Here is a 22192-nt window from a genome sequence, read left to right on the forward strand (position 1 = left end):
ATGCAAATGTGAAAATTTAACATGTCTTCTTGCTGTCTTTACACTGTTTCTCACATCAGCTTAATGGGTGAAGACTGTCTTTTAAAATGCCACTTCAAACCCAAGTCCTCTGGTGGACTCACTACTATTTTCTTAGTCTTCTGCTGAGACATGTAATACCAGTTCATTAATTTCGCACACTTGGTTTGTGGCCATTTGTATATTCTCCTTGTGTTTCCTGTGGGCAAGTTAAAGTCACTGTCCCTTCTAATCCTTCTGATGCGTCTTTTTTGATTTCTTTGTTGCCTTTCCTCAGAGCATCAGTTTCCATTGATCCTCCTGCTGCAACTAACGCAGTAGAACATGAGTATCTTTCTCTTGATCTCTGTGGTAAAAGCATTTATTTCTGAATGAAGCTGTAACGCTGTTAACTTCTGTGAAGCCTTCCTGACAGCATAATTGCTAGGGATGGACAAGGAGCCATTTAGGTCAGACACTCGCCCACCAGCTTGATGTATGTCTGTGGTAGGCCCTGAACTTGGCTCTCCTGTCACTGCCATGCTTAACACAAGTTTGGGAGCCTAAGACTTGTAGTATTAATCAGTTTGACTGTCCCTGTGCAGTGCTGGCTAAAGCTTTCCAGAGATGGCAGGCTGAAGAAGGTGCTGTCTCTGCAATAAACTCCTGGGTTTTCTACTTCTGGTTTGCCTTTGTGGCGTAGAAAGGATGGGATCACACAAATCCTTTTATCTGGACTACAGGCTTCATGTTTTGATAAGAACAAAAAGAGGAATTTCAGAAGACAAATGAGGTGCTTTAAAGTGTTAATAGGGATTCAAGTCATCCTAGCTATTGTAGAAAGAGTGCTTCATCTTTCTTAGATCTTAGGTTTTGTCTACAGCCATTTAATGTGTAAGAATTGAGTGATAGCTGAACTGGAAAGAATCAAGTCAGAGAAAGTGGCTTTTTTTTTTGCCAGATGTGGTTGTTCTTTTGGGTGGGGAGCTGGAGTATGAGCGATCTTCTGCGCTGAACTCACAAGGGTGCATCCATGTCCACCTAAGTGTTGGAGAGTAACGTGGTGGCAGTACTGCATGTGTGAAGCATAAATAACTAATGAAAACATCCACTCATACGTTTTTAAAATTCACTTGTTACAGTTTACTGAAATAATTACTGCTCTGTCAGTGCCGTGATGACAGTTATCTCATATTGCAAAATGTTTTGAACAGTAACAGGAAAAGTACATATTCTCTGCCTCTCTGCTTTGTTTAGTTAAACTACGTATTTCAGGATATGAATAGTAAAATATTCCAAATAGGAATGGTGGTATATCACAAAGTAAGTACAAATAGAGTGTACTTCTTTAATACAGTTCAGCTAGCAATTTTGAAAGAAATGCAGTATGACTTCCTTTTCTTCCCTTGCACTGAAATGTTTTATAGACAATTTTTAAGCATCGTTATTAAATCAAACATTCGAATGGGATTTCATTTTGAAAGACTTTAAATGTACAAGTAGACGGGGGACTCTCTAGAGAGTCAGCTGAAGAATAGGAAGTGCTACTTTTCTCACTCTTCTAACTCAAATCTAGCCTCTGTTAACAGAAGCCTTGCTGCTTTTGCTTTCCCTTTTCTTGGGTTTTTGGAGTGGCCTTCTCAGTCCAAGGTCCAGTGGGACCTGAGCCCTTCTTTAGCCACGAGACCTTTTTTACATAGCTGTTGTCATCAGAGCTCAAAGATGCCCAAGTTTGAGTAAACTAAAAAATCTGTTTACTTGAGAGGTGTGGTTCTCTTACAGTAGATATGTGGTTGTACTACAGTAGGGATGTGGATTCTAGGATTGCTTTTCCTTCTGCAGTTTGATGTTTGCATGTTCTTTCAGTAAATGTGAGATGTTGTTCAAGCCTGCTAACAGTCTGACACGTTCCAGTTGTCCTGGAGAAATAGTGGTGCTGTACAAATGAATATATTGTATTTACAATTAGCGTGGTGTATTGTGGGCAAACATGGAGCAGCAGTAGGTCAATAGTTAGCTAACTGGGAACCTGTCCAAACATCATTAAAAATGTTGACTCTAAGTAATTTAAGGTTTTAATAATATTTAATTAACCTCTATTTAAACAACTCAGCTCAGATTGACCTATATGTGTAGTTTAAAAGTTCTGTTATGAGCAATAGATTTGACATTTTTGGTACATAGTAGTTTCTGAAAGGAAATAGCATGCGACTCAAACCTGTTGAAATCCTGTCTTCATAAAAAGAGAAATGAACAAGTACACGACCTTAAATACTGTCTCTTTGTTTGTTTGTTTTTCAGGTTAGCACTGTACGTATATGAATATCTGCTCCATGTAGGAGCACAGAAATCTGCCCAGACATTTTTATCGGAGGTATGTTTTCTTTGTCTCTTTTTTTCCCTTGTACAACTTTCCAGTGTGTGTGCAAGTGAAATTAAATCTGTGTTGGTTTAAAATAAACAGCAATGACAATTTTGCATATCTGTTTATGTTGATCAGCATAGACTTCTGATTTTGTGAAAAGTGAGTTTGCCATGTCATTTTGCTTGCCTTTGCATAATTACTTTTGCTGTGATTTGTTAGCCATGTTGTCTGATTTGGTGCTACACTGAAAAAAGATTTATCTATTTTCTGTAATAAATGTGGGTGATGGAGAGCACATCCATTGTACTCCTTTGTGATACTGTTGGAATCTCCAATCTGAATGATGTATCCTTTCTAAATGGCAAGCAGCTATTTTACACTAACCTCACTGCATATTCCTACCATGCTTCTAAGTACTTAGCTTCTTTTCATCTGGTGAAGCCATTACGTCTGTAACCACTTATGTCCTGTTTCTTAAGCACTCTTCACTTCTGATGCAATTTTTACTATCATATAATAGTTACCGTTTTTCATTGTAGTTATGTACATATTTTGAAGATGTTAAGTAAATCAATTTTCTTGAGTGTTCTACATTTATTCTGGGATGCAAGAGTACCTGAATATATGCCAAATCTATTGAGGTCTTTGGGGCTTATTATTGTTTTTAATATGTCTTTGATGAGAACATATAAAATAGTGGTAGTAGTTGAATAGTGAGCAAAAGTGAGAAAACCAGGCAGCATGTTGTAGTAGGAAAATTTGCTGCTTCAACTGATCCTCCTTCAAAACTAATAAAATTTCTACACTAGTGATGACATTTTGGAGATTGAAGAAGGGAGAATGAGTATAGGAGGGCTGTTTCTAGTATTTATAGACAATTCGTGGAACGAGGGGCAAAGGGGGTAGGATTGTTGTAGTATCAGTTTATGTTTTAAAAAATTGTTTCTGACAATTGTTGTTTTTTTTTTCCTCCTTAGTAAAGCAATGGAAAAAATAAGAAATATCTTGACTCCTGGAAACAGTTGTCATTTGTAAATAATGCAATGTTGCAAGATTCACTTTGCTTATTTTGTTTTTTATCATTTATGTGCGAAATGAGCAGCTGGCAGGAGTGTAACTGGTATGACATTTGGATTTCAGGAAAACACTCAATACAGTATCTTGAAATTTAGCATTTAAAACCTAATTCAGTCTCAGATTATAAAGAAACTCTCAGGTCTGAGCAAATGTAATTTGAGAATGTATAAAATCTTTCCAAATCTGTCTTGATGCTGAAATTTACCCCCACATTGGTAAGAGATAAAATATAGTATATTGCAATGTAGAGAGACATATAGTTGTAGTGTACTGAATTGGTAAAGACAAAGATGATGCTAATAAGGTTTGTAAATGGCTACATGTTGGAACCAAATGCAGTTACCATTGTTACAGGGAAGCCTGGAAAATATAATATTTGTGATTAAAATGATGCAGTGAGATTCAGGCTGAGAAAAAAGTACACTAACATGACTGGGAGAAAGTAACCTTAAACACAAAGTTAAATGGCGAGTGGTAAAAATAGCAGGGGGGAAAAGAAAGTAGCTTATTGTGGAGTAAATAGAACCTTGTATTGTGATGCCCATTCTGTCTAAAGGAGGAAACCACAGTATAAAAGCTTTAGTCCAACTCTGTACCCCATGTGAGTCACTGTTCTTGTTAGAGAAGGAAAATTACAAGACAGGATGAAAATAACAAAACAGCAGTTGAGCAGTGTAAAAAAATGTCTTCTTACAACTTTATGGTAATGTGAAATTTGCAGTCTTCCGTGTCTCTTTGTGTTTTTCTTACTCATGGGTGATGGGAAGCAACTACTCTGTTGTGATTGAGGTGATGGGAGAGCAATTCAGGAGGTGTAGGAGATGTCCCGGTTGCATGGGATGAAATTTGTATTGGCTTTATCACTTCTTAAAAAAGTATGGCTACTTGGGCTCACTGTATTTTCTATTCTGGCAGTCTGCACCTGCCAGAATAATTTGGATGGATTTCTTTATAACTAGTTCAGTTCAAAGTTGCTCTAACCCAGAGTATTTGGACAAAACAGAAATAAACACATATGGAATATCTGAGCAGCACAGCTATCAGTGATAATTAAAGAGTATAGATGGCAAAGATTAATGTCCCTTTCTTCAAGATCTAGCAAGTAAAGTGAGTAAGATTAATGGAAAGAAAAAGAGAGAAGAAAATTTAAATTGGATATCATAAAATCACTTATATGACTTAGAGATAGTTGTCTTAAGCATGACTTCAATTTTGTAATGCTTTGTATCTGGTATATATTTTGTAGAGCTGTTCACAGGTCAGTAAGATCTGTGCTAGTCATTCTTATTTACAAGGCAAACGGTGCTTTCCATTTTGCTGTGGTCCTTGTTGAGTACACCCTTCAAAACTTTGTTGCCGTAGTCTCCAAAATGTAGGACCACCTGTTCAACTGGCCTTTTCCTGAATCTTTGAATGTTGGAAACACCTATAATCCTTGTCTTTTGCTCTACATATTAACTTCCTTTCAGGAAACATGTCATGAAGTAATAGATGGAAGTAACTGAATAGCTATTTCCTCCCAAAATGTGTAATTGTCATACAGCTGGCAAAATGGCAAGGCACTTGTGCTACTAGCTAAGCCATGCCATTTGCTGCTGAGGTTTGAATAGAGCTATTCAGATTGGGTATGCTAATATTTGAAACAAACTGTTCTGCTCCTGAATCTTTTCTTTGGTGTGGCAACTGCTGTGTTTTCTTGAAGATCAGGTTCTTAGCATATGCATTTTCTATCCTTGAAGTTAGGTTCTAGCACTGGAGGAATAATTTCATTTTCTTGGCTAGACCAGGATGACAGGTGTTTCCCAGCTGTTACAAGCTGTTTATTGATACAGATGATAATAAGAGTATTCTTGCTTTAATTTTATAATGTTTCATAATTCTTTTCTATCTATTTGTTCAGGTAGACTAAGACCTGCCATGTTTGTTTATTGAAGTTAAAACAAAACTTCCACCTTCCAGTCAGGTTCCTTCTTTGAATGCATTTATGAGGATAAGTTGTGTTCTATTGAAAAAGACAAATATAAGACCTATGAATAAGGTATCTTCATTGAGCCTTGCTTTGAAAAGGAAGAATACTGCTTAGATGTAGTGAGGCCTTTCTGTGCAAACACAAACTTTACTCTTAAGTTAATGAGTTTTGAGACTTCAGGAAAAAGAAATTGGTCTTCACTATATGTTGCACCTCTCCATTATGTTGCTTTTGAAACTTCCTAGCAAGTCCTAAATCATGCTGAATGCATGTGGGAAATGGCTATGCCCCAGAGGAGCTCGTTTGAATTGTTTATAAGACTTTGTTGGTGGCTTTGGCTTTGTTTATATCTTTCAATTTTTAACAGGCAGCATTTCCACAATTTCTAGATTAAGTGCTGTTAAGTGGTATGGTGGTGGTGGGGTTAAAAGCTATGCAACTGGTTTGTTCTGCCAGTTTTATCAATAGAAGTTATAATGCCTGGAGTTTGTTTTTGTATAATATTTTTTAAGCAGCAAAATTATTTTTAAGTAGTTCTGAGTATTTGTGTACAAGAGCTACTCCAAAAGTAATACTTCTTATTGTTCCCTAGTTGCTTCACAATAGTAGAGGTGGATGTTAGTGGTATGGCAGTAGAGGTTGAACCTTCCAACAATATCCTGTTACATTTTGTTGCCACATAGCAGATGGCAGCAGAGGAGCAGTCTGACAGAATGGTGTTGACATGGAAGTGAGTATGAAGCAAATGTCTGCTACTAAATTCCTCTATGTGGAAAAAATGGCACCCACTGGAATTCACTGATGCTTGCTGAATGTTTATGGAGACAAGTAGATGCGAGCACAGTGAGTTGGTGGGGTGGTGCATTTCAGCAATGGCAACAGTGACGTGAAAGATAAGTCACGTTCTGGACAGCCATGCACAGCTGTCACACCACAGAATGAAGAGCACCTCTGTCAGCTCATCCGCAAGAATTGGTGGATTAATACCAGGGAACTGTGTTTGGAGCTGAACATAAGCTTCAGTGAGTTGAAAACAATGATGCCAACATAGGACTAACTCAAAGGTGAGTGCTATGAATGCTCGTACAGGAACAGAAAAGGCAACGTATGCAAGTTTGTCTGAACCTATTGAGATCCTGACAATACGATGCTGAAGGTGCCAGTTTCCTGGATCTCATCGTTACTGATGATGAGGCCTGGTGTCACCACTGTGAGCTGAAATCAGAACAGTGGTCCATGGAGTGTCAACATGTGAATTCCCCACTGAAGAAAAAAGAGGATGCAGCCCTCAGACAGTAAAGTGATGTGCACTGTTTCTTGGGATAGAAAAGGAGTGATCCTTATGGATTTCCAGGGATCATCAACTCTTACACCTTTCTTCATATATGAGGTGCTCCAGCCCTTTTACCATCTTCATGAGTTCATCTGGACTCGCTCTATCTGCTCTGCATCCTTCCTGTAGTGAGGGACCCAGTACTCCAAGTGGAGCCTTACAAGAGCGAAGGGGGACAATCACTTCCCTCTCCATGCTGGCCACCTTTCTTCTGATGCAACCCAGGGTACAGCTGACCATCCAGGCTGAGTGCCCGCTGAGATTTGTCCACTAGAACCCCTAAGTCTGTCTTCCCAGGGCTGGTCTCAATGAGTTTTTCTCCAACTCTGTACTCACATCTGGGATCTCCTTGACCCGAGTGCAACACCATACATTTGGCCTTTTTATGGTCATTGGTTATTGGTCCTTATGTTCTCATCTGCTCACTTTTTGAGCTTAACATGAAATATCTTCCTTCTGTTTTGTCAACTGCACCACTCAGCTTGGTGTCATCCACAGACTTGCCGAGTGTATGCTCAATCGCACTGTCTGTGTCGTTGATAAAGGTGTTGAAGAGCATTGGTCTCAAGACAGACACACTTGTGACAGGCCTTCACCTGGACGTAGAGCCACTGACCACAGCCCTGTGGATACAACCATCCAAACAATTCTTTATCAACTAATAATCCAGCCTTTAAATCCATATTTCTCTTGTTTAGACGTAAGAATGTGGCGCAGGACCATATCAAAGGCCTTATGCAAGTCCGGGTAGACAACTTCAGTTGCCCTTCCTTTGTCCACTCCATCACAGATGGACAACATGATCTGCCCTTGGTTAAGCCATGCTGGCAATGCTGTCATAGCAGCTGTGAAACAGTGGGCCACCTCCACTGTTGCAGATTTTTATGAGTGTGGCATGCCGACTCTTGCTAATTGCTGGCAAAGAAGCATAGCAATAGATGGTGGTGACCGTGTTGAAAAATAGTGTTGTGTAGCTGAAAATTTATTATATCAAATGGTGTTATTGTGCTCCTTGTACCTCCTGTAGTTTCTATGAAAATGCTTCCAAATGACCTATGTAACATTGAAATTATATTAGGTTGCTTGATATGTGTGCAAATAACATTTTTAGATGTATGAAGTGTATATTTATTCCTGAAAGAACATACTTGTTTAAATTTCTTAACAATTCAGAGTGGTAATCAAGTCAGAGTTGAGAATCAAAGTTTATTTCTATTTAGAAAAATCTCAGTGCTCATTGCAGTATGAACACTATGTCCACCTTTTCTAGTAAGCTTATGTTTGTTTTTATGTAGAACTTAAAATGCCTTTCATGTAAGACTGTTCAGGTATTTGATTGAATTTTTAAAATTTTATTATTATTTTGCTAGTTATTCCTTATGTCTGTTGGGTGGAATATGGCTTGTGTTTAAACAATAGAGTTTTAATTAAGTTGGTTTTGTTTGTTTGTTTGTTTTTTACAAAACTGGACAGGAAATAGTGCTGTGTGTAGTTGTAACTGTAGGAATTTGAAATGTTTGTAATGCTCTGGTTTCCACTCTGTTTTAACAAGATGTTGTCTTCTGTACAGTCTTCTGTACAGTGTTATGTAAAAGTTGTAGAATCTGTTTGCAGCAAAACTCCTAAAGCAATTATACTGGGCTTACTGTATTCCAAACTATATACTGTTATAGTTTAGGACAAACTATGTGGCATTAATAAAATGACTGTTGATAATATTTAAGGTAGAGCATTTGTAAAGGATTACTGAGAGACTGGATACTCTCATGGCATGTTGTCTACTGAGTTAGCTGCTAACAATAAAAGTGTGAAGTTAAGGGTATTAACATTCCTAAATTGCATTTTCTTTGGAAACAGTTCTGAATAAACCAGACTTCATAAGTGGGAAAAAACTCATAGACAGTGTGTGTCTTTTCAAGAACGTTTGCCAGTGCAGACAAAGTAAGCCAAACTAGTTTTACACTTTCGCTGGGTGGTGGGAGAACAGGTTGTAGTTGGGCTGTATTTGTCTCACTACCTCTAACAGTACAGCACTCCTTGAGAATACTGAAGCATTGGCTAGCTTTGAATGTGGAGAGAAGACTGCCACCTGCTGAATCAGTAACATTAGTTCTGTGTCTTAAGTTTCTCCTAGTGCAAACTGGACAGTGTTTTAGAAAAGCATGTTTCAGCGGTGGAGTGATCAGAGTATGTCCTTAATAAAATAATTTTCACAATCTATGAAAACGTTCTAAAATACAGTTTCCCAAAATAAAAGTAATTGGCTAAAATGGTTTATACATAGTATGTCCATCCAGATTGATGATGCTGAAGCCTTTCATAACTACAGAATGTTTTATTCTTCCTTTTTATTATTAAGTAAGATTTTTTAGTCGCAATAGTCACAAAAGTGTACATGTGTGTTTTTATGGTTTTGTTTCAGATAAGATGGGAAAAAAACATCACACTGGGGGAGCCGCCAGGATTCTTGCACTCCTGGTGGTGGTAAGTGAAATTCTTTTTCCTCTGATTTTTGGAATACAACAATTGCAAGTTCCAGCAGCTGCAGGCAAGAAACTCAAGTGAACATTGTTAAAAGAATGTGGAGGTGGTCATTTTCTTATAAAGGAATGAATGAATAGAAAATAAGATAGAGGAAAAGGCACAGATATAAGATACAGGAAAACAGATACTACATAGTGAATCAGTAAGACAGCATCTTTGAAAGAATATGGCCTACACTTCTTTCTTCATCATCTTTCGGCAAACTGAATTTGAAGGATCCATATACAAATCCCAAATAATTGCACTTTGGGAAAGAAATACATATGTATATTACCTAACATATGCAGACATTGTGACTGTGCATATAGAAGTGAGCTTCTTTATTTTTTTTGCCTACACTCTATTAATGGGTATGGCATATGGAAGTAATTAGATGAACCCAAACCAGCAGCCTTTTTGAAACTCAGTGTGTGTTAGCATGGGCTTGGTGTTTCAGTATCTGCATTTGCATAGTTTTTGTCAGCTCAGCGTATGGGTAGACAAATAACTTGCAGTTTTCAATGTATGTTACCACAGAATCATGCAATTATGGAATCACAGAATGGTTTGGGATGGAGGAAATTTTAAACCCCACCCAGTTCCAACCTCTCTGCTGTGGGCAGGTTGCCACCCAACAGATGGGGCTTCCCAGGCCCCCATCCAACCTGGCCCTGAGCACCTCCAGGGATGGGGCACCTACAGCTTCTCTGGGCAGCTGTGCCAGGGCCTCACCATCTTCTGAGTGAAAAATTTCTTCCTAATATCTGGTTTAAATCTATATTCTAATGGTTTAAAACCATTCCCCCTTGTCCTATCACTATCTGCTCTTGTAAAAATTCGTTGTGCAAGAGACACATTTGTAACTGTAAAGTTTGCAGGGTGAAAAGAGTGCTCATAATCAATGTTATTTAGCCATTTTATTTATATTAATAAATATTGTTGTATGATTTGAATATGTCCAATATGTCTGTGTTTACTAGAATACAAAATTATGGAGAATATACCCAGCTGTCAGGAGCACAGCAATTTACAAGTTTTAAAGTAGTTCCATTTGAACGCAAAAACCCAAGTTTTTTATGCAGCTCTGTAAAATGTGGCATATTCTTCATTGACCTTTCTGTTTTTATTATTTTTTTTATCTGAAAGCCTAGTTGTTTCTTGTACCTGTGAAGGTACAAGAGAATTATCTTAATTTTGATTTTCGGCAGCAGAGTTTTCAGGTTTTTCACTATTCCCTATTACAATGCTAGGGTAAGTAATAAATAGTATTAAACTCTTGACAAATTGTGTTCTTAAGATTGTTCTAGTATACACATATTTTCATTCTAGAAACTTTATGTTTGGATGAATTCATGTGTAACTGTTTGAAGGGGAGTGATAGGACAAAGAATGACTGTAGCCACCATTATTTCTTTTCATTCCTAAGAAGAGATACCCATCCATTTCCTGCTCTTCTCCATACATGTGCTTCTCTAGGAACTTTTGTTGAAGGCATAGTATTGAACTTCGGAAGAAATCCCCAGTTTTCTCCTCAGTTTCATGCCTTTTTATGTTATTACTATGTGTCTGTTTCTTCCAGTGCTTTGTGGAGGTAAATCACAACAGTCACCAACGGTTCAAGGTTAAATGCAGAGCTTCATACCCTTTGACACTGAGTATTAGATTAGCTTTTTAGTTCATATTTTCAGTAGTTTTAGATTCCTTTGAGATGTTTTACCAGCGTAAATTATTTCATAAAGGTAAGTGCTTTCAACTGTTGGTAAGGAAGGGATGTATCTGTTTCTACACATACACGTGCATGTGTGATGTGCACTGTAAAATCTACTGGAGTAATGATTTTCTCACAGTGATTTTCTCACTATATCTGTAACTTCTTCACTTGCAGTGTATTTTGGGATCTCTACTGTGCAGCTCCAGAAAGACGAGAAACATGTGAACATTCAAGTGAAGCAAAAGCCTTTCATGACTATGTAAGTTTTGTCTGTCTTTACCATGCTATCATTAATTGTATGTGAAAATGTGATATAGAAGTATTTCTGCATGACAGCATTTCAAATGCAGGTTTATCACATATAAGGAACATTTGTGGTGATGCTTCAGAATTAGGACTTTCTAATTGTGTGGTTACTTAGTGCCACCTGGAAAACTCTGTAACGCATCTCAGAGGTCAAAGTGCTGTCCTGTCTGTTAATTCAGAATGCACTGATAATTCTGTCTCTTCTACATGGAAACATCAAGCCAATCAAAAGGGCGCAGGCCAAATGGAAGCACAGATAAGTCCTGTCTGTATATCCATACTCTGTCAGTTGACTCCCTGGCTTCTGTCAGGACCGTGCTGACTTCAGTGTGATTGTTCTCATTCTTATGTACCACAAAGGAAATTAGACATAAATTTTCCTGTCCAAGAGAACAGGAGGAATCATTGGATGTAAAGTATTATGCCAGTTTTGGTATGTTTGAGACACGATTTAAAACACACTAGAGAGTTTGGTGGTATTTTGACTGTGAAGACCACCCCCCCCCCCCCCCCCTCCAAAAAAAAAAAAAAAAAAAAAAGTTCTAGAAACTAGGATCCCTAACACTAGAACAGTTACATTCCTTTTTATCCATTATCATGTACATGGAGCAATCTAGAAATCTGGAACTGTGTTCCAGATTTAGGATGAAATTTGGGTTCTGCCTCCAGCAAGCAGAGATGTCAGCTTTCTAGTAATTCAAACTTCAATGTACTTCGGATTTACGTCATTTTATTGCAAGGAATTTGGGTTCTGTCTTCAGCAAGCTCTTCTCCTTCTGCTGGTTTCATTTTCACTAAGGAAGTCCTCAGAAAACTGACTGAGCTGTTGTTCTTTTGGGTCATTTATATGGCACAAGGAAGGGATATGGGACCTTCATGGCACTGAAAAGGTTACAAAACTTCGGAGTTTTCATGGTTTGTCTTAGAAATACTGTCTAGTCTCTGCAAAAATATATATACAAAATTGAAACTAGATTGCAATAACCCAATGTCTTACAAACATAAATTTGGAAAAAAAATAAATCAGCTAATTAACCATTTTCTATTACTATTAACATAATCTGAATATGGTTTGGTGTCCTTTACCATGCAAATGATTAATGATCTTGCCTTATATGTAGTTAACTGTGACTGCTATTAATGCATCAACAACACAGTTAATATGTTAAATATATTTTACTTACAAACCAGTAACTCTTTAATACCTTCTCCTTAAGGATCAGATTATGAGGCTGACTGGTAAAGGAGCTTGGATAACTACACTTTTTTTTCCATGCTGCATTGATCACTCATAGTAATAACCAATGATTGAAGAGCAGTGCTGGGAGAAGAGAACAAAATTATAAGGGCGGTTTCCACTCACAGAGGTGTTAAAGTCAACCAACTTGGCAAAGCACATTCCTCAAAATAAGAACAACTTAACTGTTGGAAGCAGAACTTTGTGATGTTTTTTACTTATTCTGTTTTCAATACACAGTCATTGGAAGAATACAGCATTTCAACAGCTTTGCCATTGTTTTGAATCCTTGTTATTAAATCAAGGTTTAATTCCTCACTGAAGGAGAAATAGTTTCATAAGGATAGCTTATTACCACAGGGAATGACATTAGTGAATTAATCCATGGAGATTACAATCCACAGTATGACAGTTGACTTCAGTGGAGGCATTGCACACTTGCAGTGTAATGTATGTAACAAAAGCAAAAAACTTGAAACCTGTCATGAAATAATTCTGAAATTATTAGCAGTGAAAATTTAAATTCAAAAGCACTTGGAATCTGAAACAGAATGGAGTCCAAGCTTCTTTAAACTCATGAGAATTTCACTGATCAGTAAATTCACTATTTATCTAAGTGTTGATACTAAGAATTTGAGTAAAAAAATTATGTGTAAATTATTGAGTATCAAAATTATGTCAAATAAAAAAAATAAAAAAATGTATCTTGATGTCAGCTTTCTAGTAATTCAAACTTCTGTAGATTTCAGATTTACGTCATCTTACTGCTCAGTTCATCTGCATTATGGTAGATGTTACAGTATGTTAAAATACTGAGAAAACAGTCAAATGAGTGTGCATGGGGAACAGAACTGTGTGATGTTTACGTTACCGTATAAAGTCATGTTTGATGAAGGAAAAATGAAATGCTGTTCTTTTATGCACGTATCAGTCTGCATAGAGGAATGCTTATGTCAGAAAAAAATTTGGTCTATTTTATCGTTTACTTTGCCTATTTTATCGTTTACCTTTGCCTCTAATAGCTTTCTTAATCCTTTAATGTGACAAGAAAAACAAGCTGTTGCAATGCTTTCTCACAGTTGAGGTAACCTTCTAATACCTAGAAGTACTCATATGTGTTCCTTAGTGTATTTTACATTTATTAATGATTTGTGAAATCTTGACCCGTGTGGAGTGTTGACTCCCCTGGAGTCAACATTTCACTGACAGTGCAGACTGTCAAGAGAGCCAGGCTGTTATACCAGTCCTCCAGTGACAGTGCAGGACAAGGAAAAGAGCTTTCATAGCTGTGTTGTCATATTTGAAAACTAATTGCCAAGTATAAAAAGTAGAGAAGACTTGCATAGTATTTCATACTAGCAATTTAGAATTTTTTATTAGGTGTATGTTTTTCCACTTGACCTGGGAATGTCATTCTTGCTGAAGGTGTGGTCTTTTTACACTAGACATATCCTGTTTAACACTAATTAGTCTGAATGACCTGGCTCAGTATGTTTTCTGTCTTTGCTTTTGTGAAAGAAGAAAGGTTTAAGAATGTTTGATGAAGGAGGAAGGTGTTTGGGGATGCTTTATAATTTGTGAAATGTTGCTGCCTCAAACAACATAGTTGATACTCAGTCTGCAACACAGAGATTAACTCATACAGCAAATATGCACAGAAAGGTTTTGTTACTTTTCTTCAAGTTTCACAGTATTTCAACTACAATTGCAAGAAAAGCAATGCCATTTAATTATCCTCTACCACTAATAATTGGACAAAATTTTTTGAATGATGAGGTTTGCCTTACTGTTTAGTTTGCCATAATATTTTAGCACTTGCTTTGCTTGTTTTTTAATGCAATTGAATATCTGCAGCTGGACTTCGTACATCTGTAATACTCTCGAGGAAAACAGTAGCAGTGCCCTTTTGGGAACCTGTGTGCAGTGCTATCTTGAGGAAGAGGGCATCTGAATTTTTCTCTGAATATCAATGCTCTGTGTTCAAGCAAAGAGTCTTAGCCTGTTTGTCCATCAGTCTGTGTCACTGAATCTGTTCCTGTTTGTGTAAAACAACAAGAAAAACAAAAAGTCCTTTAGGTAACTGTTTTTCACTTCCTTATGTATCTGTGCACATTACTCTATACAGTAGCATCCTTATTCTTCAGAGAACAGTTGCAGAAGTTCTATTTCCACTGATACAGAAAAATGAAACTGTACTAATACCAACTACCACAGCTTGGATTTTTATCAAGCTAGTGGAAGGAAAAGGATCTATCACGTTTGGCAGCAGGAATGTGAAGTGACTCAAGGTGAAGGCTGTAACTGGTTGCAGTACTCACAGTGCACATCTCAGTAAAACTAATATAAATAGAAAAGTAAAGGGCTATTCTGGCTTTGAATTGGAAGGTTTTGTCTCCTCATACTGAGGTTAAACACAGCTCCTCTATATGATAAAAAAGAAATTCCATTTTTATTTTCTTTTGAGATTTGCAGTTAGAATTTTTTTTCCTCCTTAAACGAACAAGGCTCTGAATTCATTAGTTTCGTATTTTGGATTTGAAAAGACAGTTGTATGACATGTAAGTGCTGTATCAGGGAGGTACGTTCTTGCCTTGAAGTTTAATGAAAATATCTTGGAATTAGAAATACTTTGTTTGCATTACAGGTAACTCTGGAAAGAAAACTAATGCTTGCCTAGTCTTCTAATATTGCAGGCATTTCAGCAGGAATGAAGTATTTCAAGCAGAAAAAGATAATTATATATGTGTGTGTGTATGTGATTGTGTGTGTGTGTTTGTACATTTTCCAGGCATCTATGGCTTTTTCTGGAGGAAAACCTGTGTGCTGTGAAAAATCATTTTCGTGGTAGCTCTCAGCCAAAATTCACAGTTCACTGTACAATGGGTTTTCTTTCTTAACAGTGTCCTAAGGAGACTCCTTATCTCTCTTTTTAAAATCTCATTTATCTTGGTTAGAGCTGAGATCTTCTGTTGAGAGAAGCAGGTTCCCACATGCATATTGTTCTGACTTTCTTTCCATCTGTTTGTAGGCCGAAAGCTTGGTGTGTAAATGTAGTTCCTCAGAGCAGAAAGGATTTTTAGAATCATCCCTACCAATGAGCTTCTGGCCACAAGAAGTGGCTGCTCTCCAATTCTGCTGGCTCAGTCATTCTTTCACACCTGTGTATCTCTGGCACAGGGATAGTACTTGTGAAATTCTTTCTTGAAAGGTGATTTCCTTGCTTAGTGCTGAAGACCTATAGCATGAATGTCCAACCTTTCAAGGTTGCCCAGGCCACATCAAGTAAAGAGGAATTGTCTCGTGCTGCATATACATAAATTGCTCCAAAAGCAATGCCTCCTACTTATTTCAATGGAAATGACAACCAACACAAAGAGTAAAATAACTATCTGATAGAGCAAATTTTCAGCTACAAAACTGAACCACTGTAAGTTTGTATCGTATTTCCATCTGATTTGTTAGCATGTTTTAATAGTTAATCTGTATGACTCGGAGCTTAGCTTTGATTGAAAGTTGTAGGGTGTATTAAAGACTACTATAATTAATTCTATACAGATTATTCCATCTAAAATCATAGTGATAAATACATTTTTTCTAGAGGTTAATTGGAATAGTATTTAGACACTTGAACTGGCAGATCAGTCTGTTAGAATTTCACAGAAACAAATTAGATCTTTGCACTTACTGACATATTGTAGGGGGAGAAATACCACTTTTTTCCCCTCTTCTTTGTGCTTATCTTTCAGAAGAGTTTGCTTGCCTTGAATGTTACTCAAATTTTAACATGTTGTTAGTAGTGCACAGAACTTGAAGGACTATGAATATTTTTACAGCTTTTTTAACTACTGTTGATTTCTATAGAAGGTCTATGAGAAAATAGTCAAAGGCAGCACTGAATGTTTGTTGGTTGTGACCACGAATCCCAGGCCTTTTGTTCCCACAACAAAAACTATTCTGCAGTAAGACCTGTTTTTATTCTATTTTCACGAAATATATATGTATATGTAAAAAAATAATAATGTCTGGAACCCACACAGAGCTATCTTTTTAGGTGAAGATTTTTGATGACTTAAACACATGCAAGTTTTTTCTGTTTCAGGATAATTTTTGACAACAGATTTTCTTATGTTCTCCAGATGGTCGGGGCAGTCATGATCTCTCCAGTCCATCACAGAAATTCCTTTGCTAACTCTGATGTGTCAGAGATGGAGCAATCTTCTAGCTGTTGATTTTTTCTTTTTCCAGCTGTTATTACTGTGGCATTTTGCAGGAAGCATCGCTAGGCATCTTTTGCTTTTAAGTCCTCACAGATTTTCTGCTGAAAACTGGATTCTAGACCTGTCTTCTAGCTATCAGTTTCAGTGAAACAGGACATGGAGAATCCACGGTAACTCCTGCTTAAATCCAAAACCAGCGGCGCTTTTCTATCCTTCCAAGCTGTGGAGAGCGTGAGATGGGAAATCCAAGCAGACAGGATCTACAAAATGTGGATTTGGTGTAACTCATAGGACAAATGCCAAATTGTATTACCGCGGGGTCATGAGATCCATAAATGAGAGCAAGTTGACAGATTTTAGATCTCTATGCAATTTATGGCCTTCCTGTGAACTTTCTGTTGCTTTATTCTCTTTGTCTCTAAGGTTCTCCACGTGTCTATGGGCTGTTGTCATTAATAGTAGAGATTCTCAAGCACACTTCTGTGGTTAGATGTGATTTCCCTTGATAAAGAAGTATGTGTGCTGCACTGCATAGTTTCTACTTGGGCTGATTTGCCAGTAATGTTTAAGGATTGTTCTACTGAAGCTGTGGACAGAGTAATCTTCAAATTCTTGGAAGACCCTTAACATGTTTACTATTCATCACTGTATATGTAATTTCACCCTGGGAGACAAGAATGTCTTCTTCAGACATATAATTCTTCTTAGTGTGTAGGTAACTAACTACCCTTGTCCCTGGAGCATAGATTACTTCTAAAACTAGAAAAAATTTCTTTTAAGTGGTCACAGAGCGCTTTTCATAACTGATATGGAAATGAAGGGCATCTCTTTTCCATAAAGTCATTGTTAGAACAATACTTTTTGTGTACACGATATTCAAGTATGAATGAAATATTGTTGTTTACTACTCTTTAATTCTGCAGAGGTATGCCTTGCTTCCCAGTGCTTAGATAGAGTAAAATATTATTGGATGTGAAAGCTAAAAGGAGACCAAGGAGGTTTCTGACATTTACTCTGAAATCCCTTGTCTAAACACAGTGGATAAACAATAAACAGATCGCTCTGTTTATTGGAAAAATAAAACAATTAAAAAATCGTGTTCAGTATAAGATTCTCTGTTAAAGTGCCTTACAAGGTAGTAAGTCCTTGGTTTCTTCTGTAACCTGAATTCAGTAAATCTGGAATATGTCAAAAATGTGAAGAATTCTTATATTTTAGTTAGCAATTGTAAAGGGGAACTAATATCAAATTGGATGAATTTCTTTCTGGAAGATAATATTTATTGCTTTGGAGAGTGGTTGCTATTCATGATCTGAGATTCTAATAATGGTGTTGGTGGACTTGTGCACAGTCAAGCTTCACTTTTCCAGCCTTTTGACTTCCCAATTTTATTGCTTAATAGATGTTCTTTAATGCGATTGTTCAGAAAGGAATAAGGAAAAGGAGGCTTCATACTCCCAGCAAGGTAGGCGTCACTTTTTGCAGGAAAATTGCACTAACTTGTGTCAGATTTGGTCCGCATAATTATAGGTATGTCATATCTCAAGTAGCACAAAGTAGAATTGCTTGTTATCTGCAGATTATTAAACTGTTTCCCTTTGTTCTTCAGAAATTGGCCAGCTTGAGAAATTGGTGTTTTCACTGGATTACATGGATACTTTTTGCAGGAAAGATTTTTTTTTTCTTTCATCTTAGTTCATGGTAAGAAAACCCCAGAGAGAATTCTCCTCACATTTTCATGAAGAAAGATGTGCCCATTCTGTCCTTGTCCTCCTGCTTCCCATTCATTCTTGGGTAACACAGTTACTCAGATTTGAACTACTCCAAGTTATAAACTGTAAGTGCTGACACAGGAATGTATTTTCTTACAGTGCACATCGGCTTTTTTCGTATTTGTAATTTCATAGGTAAATTTCATAGGTATGCTGTGTTTCACTTTTAATATGGGCGCCGAAGCATTTGTTTCGAGCAGAAAAAACAGTGTATCCTTCCCAAAATTTCAACTTTTACTTTTTGAATGGAGTTTTCATTTTTGCAGAATTTCTAAGTAAAATAGTTAATTAGTTTGAATTAGGTGGAAGCTTCTGACAGTATAAGGAACCATATAGGCAATTTAGCTCCTCTTTCATTGCTCCCAGAGGTAGGCAATGGACTTGTTGAACTCTTCTCTTAAGAATGTTTTAGGCTTCACTTTCATTGAGAACAAAGGAAATAACAGCCTTCCTAATGAGGCGAAACTTTGAGGGAGTGATCTGTTGGGAAAAATATATATATTCAATCATAATGAAATTCTAAAAAAAATACAGTATACACTGCATTTAAAACCATGTCAAATTTACCAAACGGTTTAGTTTTCTTTTGCTTGGACATAAGAGGGAATAGGGATTCAACAGGTTAAGAAAGAAGTGGGTGGTTTAAGGGATAGCTTGAAACGTGCAGGAGAAGATATATGTCAAAAGATGAGAGGTGGTGGACGGAATGCTCAGGCTGATTTGCAGTCTTCCAGAATAATGTAATTTTTATAGTGTGTAGGTAAAAATTGTTTGTAAGGTGATCTTTAAAAAGCTGGTAGATACACTGTGAAATTATTAGAAGTTTTTAGTCCATAATAGATTCCTGCATAGGCTTACATTTCTATCCTCCTAATACTGGCGTTTACTTTATAATTAATGTAAATCTGAGATATTTCTGAAGTTGTGATGTATACTATTGCTTGGATGAAGGCTCTGTTGAACTTTTTTGACCAGTTTGATGGAAATCCCAGGATACTGCAATTTTTTCTCTGCTTGGTTGTCTTCATGTATGGCTCTTAACTTCAGCCATTTCTTAGAGTGATGTTAAATATATCTTACTGCAAGACTTTGTGTAGTACCCATAGTGTATTTGGAATGGAACTCAATTTATTTAAATTCAGATTTCCACTTTTGGTGTGTAGCAAAAGTTACGGTAGATTTTAATAATTTGGAGTGAACTCAGTCTTTTTAACCAAGTTTTTAATGCGTTTTACTTTTCAGAGTGAGAATATATGTTAGTTTTACATAGATGCATTGAGAAAGGTCCTGTTTCAAACTTTAGTACGTTCTTATATGTAAAATCATTTATCTTCACTGCTGTTGACATAGGGATCATTCATATTCGTTGCACAGTGTAAGCCGTATGTGTCTACAGCACTCAAGAAAGTTATTAAGGAAGGTTAAGTTGCAGCTTAGTAACGCTGGGAATACTAAATTGACTAACAAATGTTCTGAATTTAAAGATCTTCTGGCATTAATTTTTAACACTGATTGTACATAATGCTTTACATCAGTGAAGTATTGAACAAACATTTGATCAATAGAGAGCAAGTGTTGGACTACAGCCTTCCAGCTTCCTGTGTAAGCTCTTTGTCCCGTCTTAGTATTCTTTTTTCATTTCATTTGATATTTATTATGCTAAATGAGGATAGGGATTTCAGGTAGTCTTTTTATAATTTTTTGCATTATAGGTTCCAATTTAGGTGGGGAAATTTCTCTTACAGGTAATGATGATGAGGTATTTCAAGAACTCTGCTTAGGTACATGTATCTGCAGATGCATATATGCATATGATATGTATATGTATATCATATATGTATATGATACATATGTGTTTAACAGAATAGTGAAGTACAATCCAATAATATGCTGATTTAAAGCATTTTTATTTTTCTGATAACAGTATTTTGCTAGACTTGAGTCACTTTGCCTGAATATGTTCTTCTTTAGCCTCATAAATTGTAAAAGTGAAAGTCTTACTTCTGCACAATATGCCAAACAGAGATTTTGTAAGAAGCTTGACTGCTCTGCTAATATCTCTAAGTGACTCATTTCAGACTTGCTTAACACATGCCTGGAAAAACCAAAGAATTATAACTTCCATCTGCTCTCTGATATGATGAAAGATGAGTCCTGGAGATCACAAATTGTGGGAGACATGCAGCTCTTAATAAGAACAGCTGAACAACAAATGTCTTGTGAGAGGTGGTGAAAAATGAAGTAATGAGGAGGAAGCCTCTTGAGGGAATGTGGATATCCATGGCTGACTAGAACTGTCACATCTAAACCTTACACTAAATATGAAATGCACATTATATAACACAAGCCACAGCAAACAGATAATAGTCTACTTGAATTTTCTACCGAATTAATGCCTTACTGTTACAAACAGTTGTGGTAACATGGGCTTTTGAGCATGTACTGAATGTTTTAGCTCAGGGAAGTGAAGCGCAAATCTATATTTGGATATCTGTTTAACAAATCAGGGTTTGAAATTATGGCTTTTTAAGTCTTCACATTAATACCATTCCAAATAGCATAAATGTTAACTCAGCCACTGAAAATGTATAACATTACAAGGTGTACAAACAGAGCATTTCATTCCCATGTATATTACTGTGGAAAATGATATACAGAGAACTAAGAGAAAGTTGCACTAAGAGAAAAATGGAGATTGGCATAATCAAGGGAAATCAAAATTAAGTTTTTATCTTTAATTTTTAAAGATAAAAATTTGCAGTTACTCATTATAGGCTGTTTAGATGTGGCCCCTCCTTAACTTCAATGGGCATCTTCATAGTGCTGTTGCATTAATGTGCACAAACTACGGTCGTGCCAGATAGGAAGAAGACCTGTAACAAAACACAGATGTAGCAGTAACTCTGCAGAGGCTAATGCACGCTGCCAAAAAAGCAGTACTGCCCATAATTCACACCAAAAGAAGTGCATAACCCATCATAATTACTCTGGCTTGGGAAGGGGAACACAAAGCTTATTGTAACATTATGGTAAATACTGTGTTTTGAACGACTGAGAATCTTGAAAATACTTTCCAGGTTGACTTTCAAATCAGACTTCTATAAAAGTAATTTGAAACTGAAATTTTAGCTTATGAAATACACAAAGTTGTTAACTATAAAACAGTTAAGGGGATATAATCCATGTGATAAGTTTTAATAGTTTTTCTAAGAGAGAGAGAGAAAAGTATGCAAATATTATATGTGCCTATAGTGAAGTATAGTGTTACAGTTAATAAATCAATTTTACAGGAATAAGATTTGTAGTGAGATTTGTAAAGATAGATGCTTGAATCCCTGTGGAGCATGACCTCATTGACTTTATCACAGATCTACAGAGATTTTGTGATCTGCCTGCACAGATCTGATGGCAGGATCAGGGACTCTGGCCCTAATCTGGCAAACAATTTCATGGTTGAGTAGCACTGTATGTATGAATGCTTTCATTAAACTCACGTATGTTTTTTGCAGTATTGGGATTATAGGAAACTGGGGACAAAATCGGCCATTCTGGTTCATTGTCTGGTTCTATTTATTTCTCAGTATAGAAACCATCCTTTCATTGTAGACCTTTTTTTTTTTCTTTTTTTTTTCTTTTTTCCCCTTAATATTTGTGTGGAAAGAGGCCCTTCTCCAGTTTTCTCTGT

General features: G+C 36.7%; 1 protein-coding gene across 6 annotated transcripts in view; it reads left to right on the plus strand.

Annotated features, from left to right (window-relative positions):
• Positions 1 to 22192, plus strand: part of SSBP2 (single stranded DNA binding protein 2) — a 157781-nt gene that overhangs the window by 33716 nt on the left and 101873 nt on the right. For all 6 annotated transcript variants that reach the window (XM_048930472.1, XM_048930474.1, XM_048930470.1 and 3 more), the window contains exons 2-4: positions 2299 to 2371; positions 9164 to 9225; positions 11150 to 11234. In XM_048930472.1, coding sequence (XP_048786429.1) covers positions 2299 to 2371; positions 9164 to 9225; positions 11150 to 11234 — 220 coding nt within the window. The remainder of the gene's footprint in view (positions 1 to 2298; positions 2372 to 9163; positions 9226 to 11149; positions 11235 to 22192) is intronic.

This window comes from Lagopus muta, chromosome Z, assembly GCF_023343835.1.
Source record: "Lagopus muta isolate bLagMut1 chromosome Z, bLagMut1 primary, whole genome shotgun sequence".
Classification (NCBI taxonomy): domain Eukaryota; kingdom Metazoa; phylum Chordata; class Aves; order Galliformes; family Phasianidae; genus Lagopus; species Lagopus muta.